The sequence below is a fragment of the Prorops nasuta genome, unplaced genomic scaffold (genome assembly GCF_024137725.1).
Source record: "Prorops nasuta isolate Cenicafe-Biocafe unplaced genomic scaffold, Cenicafe_Pnas_1.2 PNAS00024, whole genome shotgun sequence".
Lineage (NCBI taxonomy): Eukaryota > Metazoa > Arthropoda > Insecta > Hymenoptera > Bethylidae > Prorops > Prorops nasuta.
The window spans coordinates 2339484-2352728 of NW_027116821.1; the positions used below are offsets into that span (position 1 = coordinate 2339484).

General features: G+C 31.3%; 4 protein-coding genes across 5 annotated transcripts; 2 read left to right on the forward strand and 2 right to left on the reverse strand.

The window, feature by feature from the left end:
• Positions 1 to 11: 11 nt before the first annotated feature.
• flfl (serine/threonine-protein phosphatase 4 regulatory subunit 3 flfl) lies at positions 12 to 5632 on the forward strand. The gene is made up of 6 exons (XM_066740753.1): positions 12 to 529; positions 1778 to 2035; positions 2114 to 3712; positions 3788 to 3939; positions 4010 to 4439; positions 4515 to 5632. Exons 2-6 carry the CDS (start codon positions 1838 to 1840, stop codon positions 4599 to 4601), a joined length of 2466 nt encoding a protein of 821 aa, XP_066596850.1. The 5' UTR covers positions 12 to 529; positions 1778 to 1837; the 3' UTR covers positions 4602 to 5632.
• Positions 5633 to 6728: 1096 nt separating this feature from the next.
• On the reverse strand, positions 6729 to 8000 carry LOC136781761 (mitochondrial inner membrane protease ATP23 homolog). Its single transcript, XM_066740757.1, has 5 exons — positions 7637 to 8000; positions 7491 to 7536; positions 7337 to 7418; positions 7039 to 7263; positions 6729 to 6975 (listed from the first exon to the last, which is right to left on the reverse strand). Exons 1-5 carry the CDS (start codon positions 7854 to 7856, stop codon positions 6781 to 6783), a joined length of 768 nt encoding a protein of 255 aa, XP_066596854.1. The 5' UTR covers positions 7857 to 8000; the 3' UTR covers positions 6729 to 6780.
• A 130-nt stretch (positions 8001 to 8130) lies between these two features.
• Positions 8131 to 10551, forward strand: LOC136781760 (putative uncharacterized protein DDB_G0282499). 2 transcript variants are annotated; one of them, XM_066740754.1, is made up of 5 exons: positions 8131 to 8281; positions 8440 to 8545; positions 8635 to 8883; positions 9295 to 9661; positions 9752 to 10551. In XM_066740754.1, exons 2-5 carry the CDS (start codon positions 8449 to 8451, stop codon positions 10098 to 10100), a joined length of 1062 nt encoding a protein of 353 aa, XP_066596851.1. In that variant the 5' UTR covers positions 8131 to 8281; positions 8440 to 8448; the 3' UTR covers positions 10101 to 10551. The 2 variants fall into 2 exon arrangements, with proteins under 2 accessions (XP_066596851.1, XP_066596853.1); XM_066740756.1 differs by lacking the exon at positions 8131 to 8281 and having other exon boundaries at positions 8440 to 8550.
• Positions 10544 to 12912, reverse strand: LOC136781840 (putative nuclease HARBI1). The gene is made up of 5 exons (XM_066740845.1): positions 12795 to 12912; positions 11891 to 12075; positions 11411 to 11653; positions 11203 to 11338; positions 10544 to 11082 (listed from the first exon to the last, which is right to left on the reverse strand). Exons 1-5 carry the CDS (start codon positions 12910 to 12912, stop codon positions 10544 to 10546), a joined length of 1221 nt encoding a protein of 406 aa, XP_066596942.1.
• Between the last annotated feature and the right edge of the window lie 333 nt (positions 12913 to 13245).

Consider the following 13245-nt stretch of genomic DNA (forward strand, 5'->3'; position numbering starts at 1 on the left):
CGTGAACCCCGTAGCGCGTTGTTGTGATTTAACATGGCGAAACGTAGTGTTGTGGATGCTCAGTGTCTATGTCAATTTTACGAGTGATATTGTATGGATTGACCGAAGGAATGGAAACACTTATTAGCTCCAATATAATGAAAGCACGCGTAATGCGCCTAAATACTCGTAAAGATTTTTGTAACTGAAGTATCTCTCCTATTTTCTTCGATCTCAAGAAAATTGCCAGTATCATACATAGTGCATGACACAGTGAAGATAGACAGTAGTATATACGGAGGAGGAGGAGGAGGAGAAGGAGCAGCAGTAGCAGCAGCTTGTCTTTCCTTCTATATTTTTCGTCCCACAAGACGAAGTCTTTGATTGATTGACCAATTCTCAAAAGAGTTAATATATTGACACTTTACATACGTGACATGTGCTTTGAAGCACGTACATGCAATACTTCCCGCGCGTCTTGAGAGCTTTTCTCCAAGCGCATGAATCGGATCGAGCTTATGCAATGATGAATGCGTAAACATTTGCAACGGTAAATACACACTCTTCGTTTTTTATGAATTTACAAGTACAATTTTACAGATTCAGCTTTTAATCTAACTTTAAGAAACAAGTATAGTTGAGAACTGTCTTTTATATGCTATTACATGCAAATATATGGGGTGTCCCAATAGCTATTGTCACTTGAATATCTTTGTATTCAAGAGTTTAAGATTTTATTTGGTAAAATGAAAATTGCATGGTACAAAAAGAACTAAAAAATAATGCAAACATTTTTTAAAGAAGGTGATTTAGAGGTTTGAGGGACATCATGAAATTTTTAAATGAAACCCTTCAATTTTTTTTTTTTTTACTTATTCTTGTAGACAATCTCGCGAAGTTTCTAAAATACTATATAAGTGCACCATTTAACCTAAGCATTCAAGGAATATACGTTTTTAAATTTGTCCATTGGTGGACACTTCATGAATTAGTATGTGCGATTGCACTTCGTGCAACCGCGACTTTACTCGCACACAAAAGATTTAAATTAAAATATCTCGTAAACGCTTTTTATAAATGGTACGTTTATATCGTATTTTAGAAAACTCGCGAAATCAACTACAAGAAACTAAGAAAAATAAAGAATTTCATCAAAATAATTCATAATGACCTCCAAATCGTCGAAGCGCGTCCATTCAAAAAAAAAAAATTATCCATATTATAATTCTCTTTGTGTGCTCCATACAATCTTAATTCTACAATATATATTCTAAACATTTTGATTATGAAGGTTTCCAAGTGACAATAGTTAATAAAATATATTATAATTACACTTCTATAGACATATTCTAAAAAAATATATGAAATTTTTCCCATTAATTAAACCAAATTAATAACAATTTTTACATGTTTGGAGAATACTTGATATTTTTTAAAAACAATATGAGTCATTGAGATATCTTTCAGGTTAATTAAATTTAAAAAGGGAATGACAAAGAAATGAAAATAAATATAATTAGAAAATGATCAATAAGTAGTAAATTGGTACAAGACGACCAAGGTCTGATTATTCCATTTATTAGTAAATCTCTTGATATATTTATCTTTTTGACCAAAATTTCAACTAAATTAAATTTATCACATTTAGTCCCCTTAACCTAATATACAAATTTACTAAGAAAAATGAGCAATTGGCTCTAAATAGATAAACAAATCTAGGTCTTTAAAACATTAATTTCTTTGCTTGTAGTTTACCTATCCAATTACAAGTTGTTTTATACTTCATTTTTTTTTCAAGTACAAGGAATGCGAGTTAGCTAGTGAGAGAGTACTGCTGTGCACAAATTATTTTTACAAGATGACAGATACACGCAGGAGAGTAAAACTGTACGCGTTAAATGCTGATAGACAGTGGGATGACCGTGGTACAGGTCATGTGTCTTCATCGTATGTGGATAGATTGAAAGGTGTTTCTCTTTTGGTTCGAGCTGAGAGCGATGGCTCTCTCTTGTTAGAAAGTAAGATACAGCCTGATACGGCTTATCAGAAACAACAGGTAATATGCAATTGATTGAAAAATATAATGATTATTTTGCATATTGTTCCTTGAATCTAATGATTATTAATTTTTCAGGACACACTAATCGTGTGGTCCGAAGGAGATAACTTTGATCTGGCGTTAAGCTTTCAAGAAAAGGCGGGCTGCGATGAAATTTGGGAAAAGATATGCCAGGTGCAAGGGAAAGATCCATCTGTAGAAATAACGCAAGATATAGTTGAAGAATCCGAAGATGAACGCTTCGACGATATGTCGGATGCGGCACCTCCAATAGAGCTGCCTCCTTGCGAATTAAGTAAATTAGAAGATATAAATGAGCTCATAGGCAACTGCTTATCGTCACCTATGAGAAAAGAAAAGCTGGCAATGGCATTAGAATCCGAGGGCTATATCAGAAAACTGTTGATCCTTTTTCATACATGTGAAGATTTAGAGAACATTGAAGGCCTCCATCATCTTTACGATATATTTAAAAATATTTTCTTACTTAACAAAAATGCTCTATTTGAAGTAATGTTTAGCGACGATACGATTTTTGATGTTGTCGGATGTTTGGAATACGAGCCAAGCTTACCGCAGCCGAAAAGACATAGGGAATACCTTCGACAATTAGCAAGATTCAAACAAGCAATTCCCATCACAAATCCGGAAATTTTGGCTAAAATTCACCAAACCTATAGGGTTCAATATATTCAAGACGTTGTTTTGCCAACTCCAAGTGTGTTTGAAGATAATATGCTAAGTACGTTGAATAGCTTCATATTTTTTAACAAGGTTGAAATAGTAACTCTGATACAAGATGATGAAAAGTTTCTTACCGAATTGTTTCGTCAATTGACTGATGATGCCACCTCTGATGTCAAACGACGAGACTTGGTACTCTTCCTTAAAGAATTTTGTAACTTCTCTCAAAATCTTCAGCCACAGGGAAAAGAAGCATTTTACAAAACGTTGACGGCTCTTGGTATACTACCTGCTTTGGAAATCACATTAGCAATAAATGATATGCAGACGAAAACAGCTAGTATAGACATATTAACATATATTGTAGAATATTCGCCAAGTGTTGTTAGAGATTATACTCTACAGCAGATTAACAATACTGAACAGGACCAAATGTTAGTTAACGTGATAGTTGCTCAACTTGTTGGTGACAGTGATCCTGAGTTGGGTGGGGCAGTCCAGTTAGCTGGTGTCTTGCGTCTACTTCTTGATCCCGAAAATATGTTGGCTTCCCTTAACAAATCGGAGAAGACTGATTTCTTGAATTATTTCTACAAGAATAGTATTGGAACTTTGATAGCTCCTCTTTTAGCAAATACAATCGGGAATAGACCAGCGCAGGAAGACTATAGAACTGTTCAATTATTGGGATTGATATTGGAATTGTTATCATTTTGCGTTGAGCATCATACGTACCACATTAAAAATTGCATTTTAAATAAGGACCTGTTGCGTAGAATATTGGTATTAATGAAGTCGACGCATACCTTTTTAGTACTGTGTGCTTTGAGGTTCATGAGAAAAATTATAGCGTTAAAGGATGAATTTTATAATAGGTATATAATTAAAGGAAATCTCTTTGCACCAGTATTTGATGCATTTGTAAGAAACAACGGTAGATACAATCTATTAGATTCAGCTATACTTGAAATGTTCGAATTTATCAAATTGGTAAGCTCAATGATAAATCCATATTTTTATCTCTCTGTTGCTATGAATATTCAATAAAGAAAAATACTCTTTTAGGAGGATATCAAATCATTGTGCTCGCATGTCGTGGAAAATTTCTCTAAGGAATTGGAGACCATTGATTATGTTCAAACATTTAAAGCACTGAAATTAAGGTACGAGCAACACCAGGATAAATTGAAGGAGCGCGATAGAACTTCGCTTGACAGGTAATAAATTTTCAGAAATATATTTAAAAAGTAAATACGGTATTAACAATGTTTTATTTCTTGCCCATAGTGTCCCGTCAATCTTAAGAAATAGTCGATACCGAAGGGATCAAAGACAGTTGGAAGAAGAGGAAGAAATGTGGTTCAACGAAGAGGAGGATTTTGATGAAGGTGAAGCAGTAGTACCAGCTGCAGCGGCAGATCTTGTACCATCGGCAGCTACGAAGAAACAATCCTCGTCCTCAAATTCCACTCTAAGCATTGCGCCTACCGACACGAGAAATCATCATCAGCAACAATTGCAACAGCAGTCACAGCAGCAGCAGCCACAACAACAATCTTTGCTGAACAATAATACTGCTACCAATAATATTCTTTCGCAACAATCGCAAATCAATAGCACAACTGCAACATTAAATGACACGCAGCTCAGTACGGATGCTAATCCTAGCTCAACTGTTGGCAATTCAGAAAAAGTGGGAACTAATGTATTTAAAAAGGTATTGCTCATTTACCATAAAATTTGATCATTAAAATGCTAAAACGGAAATAATGCATAGATAATTTCTATTTAGGGTTTGGTGGATTATGAAGGTGACTCGGATGAAGAAGACGAGGATGCAGAGCCAAGTCCTTCCCCAAAACGTCAACGATTATCATAGTAAAAATAATTGGCAAGTAAAAAAAAAAATATGTATAATTTTTAATCGCTGTTACCATTACTGCTTCTCTGTGTAAATGGAGACAAACAGATGTTCGGGAAATTTTGTTACGTATCCTTTGATGGGTAAAAGGAGCTGGTACAGTACCCGATATTATCCAAGAGACGAAAATAACAAAAAAAGTGCTTTTAAAAAGTGTGCGGTAATCTTTGCATCGCTCTGCTTACGTCACATTGAATCGTGTGTGTAGCCGTGCATTGAACAAAATAGACGAATAAGAAGAGAGCAAACAATAATGGTTTTTAGTAAAAAAAAAAATAATAAAATAAAGGAAGACAGATGTTATGAATATCTGTATGAAAGCAACGTGGTGACTGATGTGTTAAACTAATTAAAAATAAATACATAAAAAAGAATTAAAGTTTCTCTAAATACGAGAGTTTAGTGTGATATTGCATTGAATTAATGCGTTAGACGTATTCGAGGGAATACAGAATAAAATCAATTCATTCCATTTGTCTCGAGATGGCCCGTAATACGTACATACTATAAAACTGCAGCTCCGTGAATAGAATAAACAGAAATTTTAGCTAGGTCTTGTTACACATGTGAAAAAAACTTGAAACGCGGCGCATAAACTTCTACTCAACAGATGTAAATTGCAGAATGCAAAGACGAAATTCGCACGTAAAGGTACTTGATATGCCGCACAAAAACAATTAATGTTTTTGTTTTTCCATCCACAACTTTCATAATGCGCAACGAATGTTGGATAACAGGAGCCTATTTTGGGGGGCTCATGAAATAAGCCACGTACCATAGATGTTTATCTAACTCAGCAGTAATAATGTTAGTTTGTATATATATATGTATATTTGTAACGATTGTAAAACGACCACTCTTGGATTAAGCAGAAATAATGCAAATCTTTTACAAATTCATTTCTTTTTTCTCTCAAGAACTTTTAACGAGCTCTTTGGTTGTCAATGTAAGTAGTAAAACTTGTACAATAAACATTTGATTTATGTATATTTATTGGCTGCATTTGATGTTCAATTTTACTCCTTGACGTGTAAATTAGGCCTTTTAAGCTTTCAAAGAAGACATTAAAACATAATTTATGTATTGACTAATTATATATATGTAATTAGGATGACACAAGTTAAAAGCCACTGACATTGTGACAAGTCTCGCCTCGAAACGTTAAGGAAATGAAGCGTTCATAATTTTCAATTCGTATTTTAATACTACGAAGTTCCGATTATGCGATTCGTAAAAAAATTATTAATCTATTGAAAAACAAATCATTCACGGATTATGTTTATTTTCAGTCATTATATTAACAAGACATTTTACTTTAACCACCATAAAAAATGTTAGAACTGCTTTGTACAACTTAGGTCTGATTTGATCAATTTGATTTAAACACTAAACAGAGTTTAAAGTAATAAATTAATTATTTCCTATTGATTAAGAAACTTTTTAAACAGTGTTTATTCTTTAAATCGAATTGGTGAAGAAGTCTTACCTTGATAAGCGTTAACACACGACACATTAGTCAAAATCTAACGAGTGGTATGTAAACTTATACTAAACGTGATTGCTTTTACGTTTACAAATACAGTATTCACACTATAAAAGTCTCGTATATTATTTTCTAGATAATAAACGCTATTCACGATACTCTTTGTTCCTCTGCGAAAAGAACTTTGGCTTATACAATGTTGATTTAATTTTTCAAGAAAAACAATAAGTTGATTTGTTGTGAGGAAATCCTGCATAATTTCGTGGAATTGATTTTTTTTTAAAACTATTCTTACCTTAGAAATATAAGTTTATACAAATAGAGATTTTGTAAGGATATCAATGTACTATAAATTTAGAAATGATTTTAATGTTCTAATAATTAAAGTTCTCGGGATTCAAGTAACTTCTCTTTATGTGATTCTCTCTCATTGAGTAACCCATTATTTCATAATAATAAATATACCAAAAATATGTTTATTTTCAAACGGATAATTAACTAATGGTAATCAGTAAAACTGGTACTTCACAATACACTAAATTTGTTGTAGGAAAAAAAAATTACAATTTGAAAATAAAAGTTATTGATCAATAAGTACAAACTCGAATAAAACTATCAATGATTATATTTCTTTATAAATTCATACTTTATGCTTTACATATAACCATACAGATATGATTCATTATAGGCTCTTTCCATATCACATGAATTTCTGCGAATTCGTCTACCTATAGGTTCTAGATCATTATAGCATTTAGAAAATACTCTCTCAACAGCAGCCATTGCTATTGCTTCTGTTACGTTTTGAGCCGCCATTACAGATCGCATGGCTTTTTCTTTCACGCAATACTATAAGTACAAGTTTAAATTATATGAAATATAAATAATATTGTGATTTCCAAGATAAATTACCTGATGACTTTTCTTAAAATGAAATGGATTAGCTGCCCCTTGGATCCAAGCACTCAGAAAGCTACAATGCGCCAAATTTGCAGCTCTAATTTCTGTACAAGCAAGATGATCAATATTTTTAAAATCTATCTTTGCAGTACAGTAATCAAACATATGTATTAACTCATGAATTAATACTCCTTGTACATGTGAATCTGAAGTTGCAGTATTTTGACATATAACAATCTACAATAATTGTAATTGCATTATGATGAAAGGCACACTGTTAGTAATACATTTTATTTGATATTTTAAAAACCTGATTCATTTCTGTATCATATCCACCTGTTACAGACTCGTCACATTTTTCACAAGTAAAATGTCGTCTAATATCAACTTCACTGAAAGAAAAGATTTATAACAAATTAAGTAAATGAGAAAAATTGACAAAATGAGTCTCAGAATATACTAACCATCCAGCACTTTTTAATGCATTCAAAAGCAATCTTACCAAATGACCTAACAAAAAAGAATAGCCGATTATTTAACAAAATGATAATATTATCCAAACAATATTATATCAAAATGATATTTATTAATACATATTAGGGGAACCCACTAGTTTTAACTACGTTGTAAATAGACTTTTCACATTTACTTAGTTGTTTCCACTGATAATTAAATAAAGTTGAGGAAATTTCAGGTAATTTGGAACGTCCTTGTTTTCGTTCAGGATAAAGATCGTATCCCCATTTACTGTCACCATCATTTAATGAGCCAGAGGAGTGACTAATGTAATCCGACCCTTTTCCTTCGTTTTGATTATCTATTAATGTCATGTCTTTTCCCTTTAGAATAAAATACAAGTAGTTTCTTCAATTTGAACCTATATCATTCATACATAACCATCAATTAATGTTCGTCCCTCAGGCCTCATGAGAGGTAGTAACGTCTCAGCTCTCTGCAGCGACACTAGCGCTGGGATCAGTGGGTGTTTACAAACGCATAAACGCTGCCTAAGCGCTGAGGAAGCGTAGATTAAGCGCTGTCTGTTTTCTGTTGAACACAACGACAGCTGCTGCTTAAATGTAGTAACGTTTTAGCAAGACTCCGCCATCTTAGTTTTAAAACTTCTGGGCTACTGACTGTTAATTCTTGAATATTCCTCCTAGTCTATGCAAATTTACTCCGAATCGAATAATTAAAGTAGTTTTTAAAATCACATGTTTTTATTTAAAAAATATTTTTTGCGATCCCTTTTACGGTGAGTTAATGTGTGAAAAGAGCACACTATATTCTATAGTTTTAGTTTTAATAAATACGCAATGTCATTTTCTCTTTAGCCATTGTACTAAATTAATACTAGCTAATGTGCGATTATAACTTATAGTTTATAAGCTTTAATTTTAAATTTAATTGCAGGAGAGTAAAATGGCAAGAGAAAATAATGAATATCTTACCTACGAGTATAATGGACAAATTTTTAAAATAAAGGGAAACAATAATTTCCATTTAAAATTGCAAAACAGTAATGTATTAAGTTTATAAAATGTACAACTTTTATGTGTATGTGTGTGTGTGTGACTTTGTGAAATGAAAAGAAAACTTATATTTCAGATCCTAAATTTTGTCAAGAATATTTTGAAAATGTATCCAATGATAATTTGGATGTATTTGATGAACACATAGATAATGAAAATTTCAGCAGCATGCAGTCTGTTGAAAACAATTTTAATGACAATACGAATGAAGAAAATGTTAGTTACGTAGACAATGTTTTTAATAACGGCATAGATGAAGAAAGTCTTAATAATTTGGAATATGTAGATAATTCTTTCAATAGGAGTGTGAATGGAGAAAGGAATGGTAAGTAGTAGTAAGTACTGTTAAGAGCGTGGTAGTTATAAAACACTTTGAAGCATAGAAGCAAAAAGAAATGTCTCTCTCTCTCAATATAAATGTAAGAGATATAAAATTTTGCACACAACCCTTTCAAAATATATTATTATTTGAACTCAGAAAACTTTTATTCAAAATGTTGATGAGTCTATAACATTTAGAGAGAACTGCGTATATGCATGTTTTTGTATCTTCATGTTTAAGGACATTTTACTAGCTGACCCTACATATATTAAATAATAATTTGTTATAATAGTTTAACCAAATAGTAGACCTTAGTTGTCTTAGTTGTTAAAAAATTTTTAATTAAAAAATCTTGGTTCCAATGAACTTAACTTGTTTTTAATAAATGTTTTCATGTTTTAACGTATGTTTCAGATCCTAAATCTGTTTGGAATGACAGAGAAATAAAATTCTTGATTGAGAAGTATGCCGAAAGAATAGAGAAATTCAGAAATCCTAAACTCAAAAATAAAAATTTATGGAAGGAAATTGAATTAGCTTTCAAAGATTCAGAACTGGCAAATATTAAAGCTGAAGCTCTTGATCGTAAATTACGTAATTTGAAAGGAACTTATAAAGCGATCAAAAATGATAAAAGGAAAACAGGAAGAGGTCGACCTACCTGGGAATGGTTTGATTTAATGGACAAAATATTTTCTCCCGATAGATCAGTTAATTTTGCAGGAGGACTATGCAGCATGACAGAGTTAATCAATAAGCCCATTGATTTCAGAATGCACAGGTAGAAACCTATTTCCTACTTTTGCTGTTATGATTATAATTTTTGTTATAAAATTTAAGAATAAGATTTTTCTAAATGATTTGATTATAGTGAGTTTGAAAATAATCCAGATGATCCGTCAGATAGTACTTCTTCAAATGGGGGACTATGTGATTCTTCAAATAATGAAAATATAGATAATGATACAAGCAGAAGAAGAGAAGTTAATAGAAAATTATACAATCAGCGAAGTAAAGCAATTGAAATAGAAAAAGAAAAATTGGGAGTATTAAAAAATTTGGAAAATAAAATAATTACTTCTGATAAAATAGAAAAGAAGTTTGATATATTAATAGAAAATCAAAAGCAACAAATGTCTCATATAAGAAGAAGAAATGAAATTTTAGAAAAAAAAAATGAGTTACTATCAAAGTTAATTGACATGCAATTTAAAAAATAATAATTTCTATATAGTTTGCTCGTTTACAAACAATCATATAAAAATAATTTAAAACTCGGCAGTAGATTGGCCGCGTCGCTTGCAAAAAGTAAGAAATAAGATAATTTAAAAATTCGTCTATAAATTGCACTTATTATATTCAAAGACTATAATAAATAAAATAATTTAAAAAATCGGCTGTAGAGTGGCCTCGTCATATTCAAAGACTGTAATAAATAAAATAACTTAAAAAATCGGCTGTAGAGTGACCTCGTCATATTCAAAGACTGTAATAAATAAAATAACTTAAAAAATCGGCTGTAGAGTGACCTCGTCATATTCAAAGACTGTAATAAATAATTAAGCTAAAAATCTCTCTCTCTCTCGGCCACTGCCTGTTTTTATATGTCATGCAGAGAAAACTTAGTCTTTATACATGTCGTGTAGTCATTAGTAAATAAATATTATAATAAATAATTCATAATAGCGCTTCTTTTCGTCCTGGCATCTTCATTCTGTAATTGATCCTCATTGTCAGCAATGCCATTTGTATCATATGCACTATCATTCTCATTATTTCTATTTTCAATTTCAGAAATTTGTGCTTGCTTATTAATCAAAAGAAAATTATGTAGAGTACATGCAGCAGCTATAATGTGATTAGCCATATGTACAGAATTCACATCTAAATACTTCAATCTACGCCACTTTCCTTTCAAAAGACAAAATGCTCTTTCTATAATTGAACGTAAGGACGCATGTTTCGTGTTATAATTTATTTGTTGTGCTGTTAAAGTTCCATTATCTTTAAATGGTGTCATAACATTTAGAAGCAATGGGTAAGCAGAATCTCCTAAAATATGCTGCATCGGCGGTAAAAGAGGATTTTCTGCATTTATTAATTTATAATAAATTTGACTACTTTTGAATACTGCAGCATCATGCGCTCGTCCTGGCCGACCTATTAAGCAATGAATAAACTTTCCATTGTAATCGCAAGTCCCTTTGCAAAAAAAAAATTTATAAATTAATGAGGTAATGTTACTTCAATCTTGGCTAGCTGTTATAAAATATGTTTAAAAAACTATTAAAACCGAGAAAGTTAGAAAATTTATTTCTTTACCTTGTAAAATAATAGAATGAAAATCTTTTCTATTATAATAATCATTGGCATTATTTGGTGGTTGTTTAATAGGAATGTGGCATCCGTCTATTGCTCCAATAATACCTTCAAATCCTGCACACCTTCTCTGAAATACCTGCAATTGATATTGTAGTATAATTGACATATTTTTAAACTGTCAATATGAACATTTAAATGAATAGCTTACTCGTTCATTCTCTTCACATTCTACAGGAGTAGGCCACCTTATGAATTTAAACATTAAGTTTCTGAGTGCCCAAACTATTTGTTTAAATGAGAAATGGCAACTACTTATGCACAATCCAAATCTGTCACTGACGGATCGAAAACTTTCTGGAGTTGCTAATAACCATAAAGTTAAAAGAATTCTTTTCCTTAAAATATTAATTGGAACTCCTACGACATGTGAGCGTAACAAAGTTTCCAATATCTAAAATAAAAAATAGTTGTACAGAAAATATTTGTACCACGTATACAGGATTTCAAAAAAGCTGACATGGAAATATGGGATATATTTTCAAAAGCTAAGCAATTTTACGAAAATAAGTAATTAACTTTTATTACATTCGTTAATCTATATCTTAATGGCTTTTAACCAATATTTCATATGAATCAAATTGTTTTAATTTTTTATGTGACGCTATCCTTACTTTAAGTATATTCTTACACTGTATGTTTCTTTATCCATTCTGAAATTGTAAAAGAATTGCCGATCTGAATACCGTGGTATGTTTTGGTTAAAGAAATGCTGATCATACTCTTTATTATGCTTTCTGAAGCGTATCAATATGTTTTCGTTGCACGATGAATGGCCCGCTTCTTGTATAATAGTTTTTCCGGCCGCTTGTTGTCCTATATAATTAATAATTTTTATAGAAGTTTATCGCTCTCAATATAACAACATGCAGCATTTAAATATATATTACATAATTGCATAAATTCTGTCATCCCCATTTTTCTGTTATTATAATTAACATTCAGTAGCAGTCACCGTCATTTCAACATCATGCAATTATTATAGTTAGCTTTTAACTATATCGCGTTAAGAAATAACGCTATAAGAACATCTTGATAACAATTGTCATGAACATTAACCCGTTATAATATGACTTCATTAGTGTTAAAGAAATAACAGATATCCTAGTTTTATTGATTTTATTAACCCAAATTAAAATATGGAGTGATAAAATTTATTGCACATGTATAAAAATCCCCAAACAACTAAATATTTCGAAACAATTGATTTAAGGGAAAAATTTAATTATATCGTGTAAAAAAAAAAATAAAAGAATGATTTCACCTACTGAGATTTAATACAGACCCTGTTTGAACAATAAGACTCGAAATTTGTACACTACATCACTTCGCGTTCACCACCTTCACATCTTTTTTTTAAAGTGGTTTCAAAGGATGTTTAACCAACAGATATGATTACACTACACTGTTTGTTATATGATTATTATTTTATTTTGACGTTAAAATTGATAACGCCCTACTATTTGATAAGCTGCAATGATTTTAACTCGGTTCACGATAGAAATTATGCAATTATTTTATATATATATCCTCACTTTCATTAAATTGAACGCTCTGCTGTACGATAGGTTCGAAAATTTCTTCGTCTTCATTAACATCAGAATCCTCATCTAATAATTCATTAAGAATTATATTATGTAAATTCTCACTCATTTTTAAATTTTGAATAAAAATGCGCGCTTGTAATTTAAAATAAATATCGTGGCTTCAACTTCGAGCACAAATAAACTCTTTGAAAATATTTGAAGGACTAATGTGTGTCCTCTATACGCAGGTCTATACCAGAGTTAAATATCTACAATGGTTCAAAACAAAAACGGGGATAAGTGTATATGTTTGGTTAATGACTATACACATAAGGACAAACTATTTAGATAATTGCTGCGCCTCTCTTTTTCTCCTCCTCTCTTTACGATTCTTATTGCTTTTACTCTCCACTATACATGCCCGAAAATTAAGCGACTTTAAATTTAAACATTTTTGAAA

Coding starts and splice junctions, on each gene's coding strand:
- LOC136781761 (XM_066740757.1), bottom strand. CDS start 7,856: ATGACATTAATAGATAATCAAAACGAAGGAAAAGGGTCGGATTACATT. Junction 7,419..7,490: donor GCATTAAAAAGTGCTGGATG/GTTAGTATATTC, acceptor CTTTTCTTTCAG/TGAAGTTGATATTAGACGAC. Junction 7,264..7,336: donor ATGATACAGAAATGAATCAG/GTTTTTAAAATA, acceptor CAATTATTGTAG/ATTGTTATATGTCAAAATAC.
- flfl (XM_066740753.1), top strand. CDS start 1,838: ATGACAGATACACGCAGGAGAGTAAAACTGTACGCGTTAAATGCTGAT. Junction 3,713..3,787: donor TGTTCGAATTTATCAAATTG/GTAAGCTCAATG, acceptor ATACTCTTTTAG/GAGGATATCAAATCATTGTG. Junction 4,440..4,514: donor GAACTAATGTATTTAAAAAG/GTATTGCTCATT, acceptor ATTTCTATTTAG/GGTTTGGTGGATTATGAAGG.
- LOC136781840 (XM_066740845.1), bottom strand. CDS start 12,912: ATGAGTGAGAATTTACATAATATAATTCTTAATGAATTATTAGATGAG. Junction 11,339..11,410: donor AATGTGAAGAGAATGAACGA/GTAAGCTATTCA, acceptor TATCAATTGCAG/GTATTTCAGAGAAGGTGTGC. Junction 11,083..11,202: donor TCATTCTATTATTTTACAAG/GTAAAGAAATAA, acceptor TTTTTTGCAAAG/GGACTTGCGATTACAATGGA.
- LOC136781760 (XM_066740754.1), top strand. CDS start 8,449: ATGGCAAGAGAAAATAATGAATATCTTACCTACGAGTATAATGGACAA. Junction 8,884..9,294: donor TGTGAATGGAGAAAGGAATG/GTAAGTAGTAGT, acceptor CGTATGTTTCAG/ATCCTAAATCTGTTTGGAAT. Junction 9,662..9,751: donor ATTGATTTCAGAATGCACAG/GTAGAAACCTAT, acceptor ATTTGATTATAG/TGAGTTTGAAAATAATCCAG.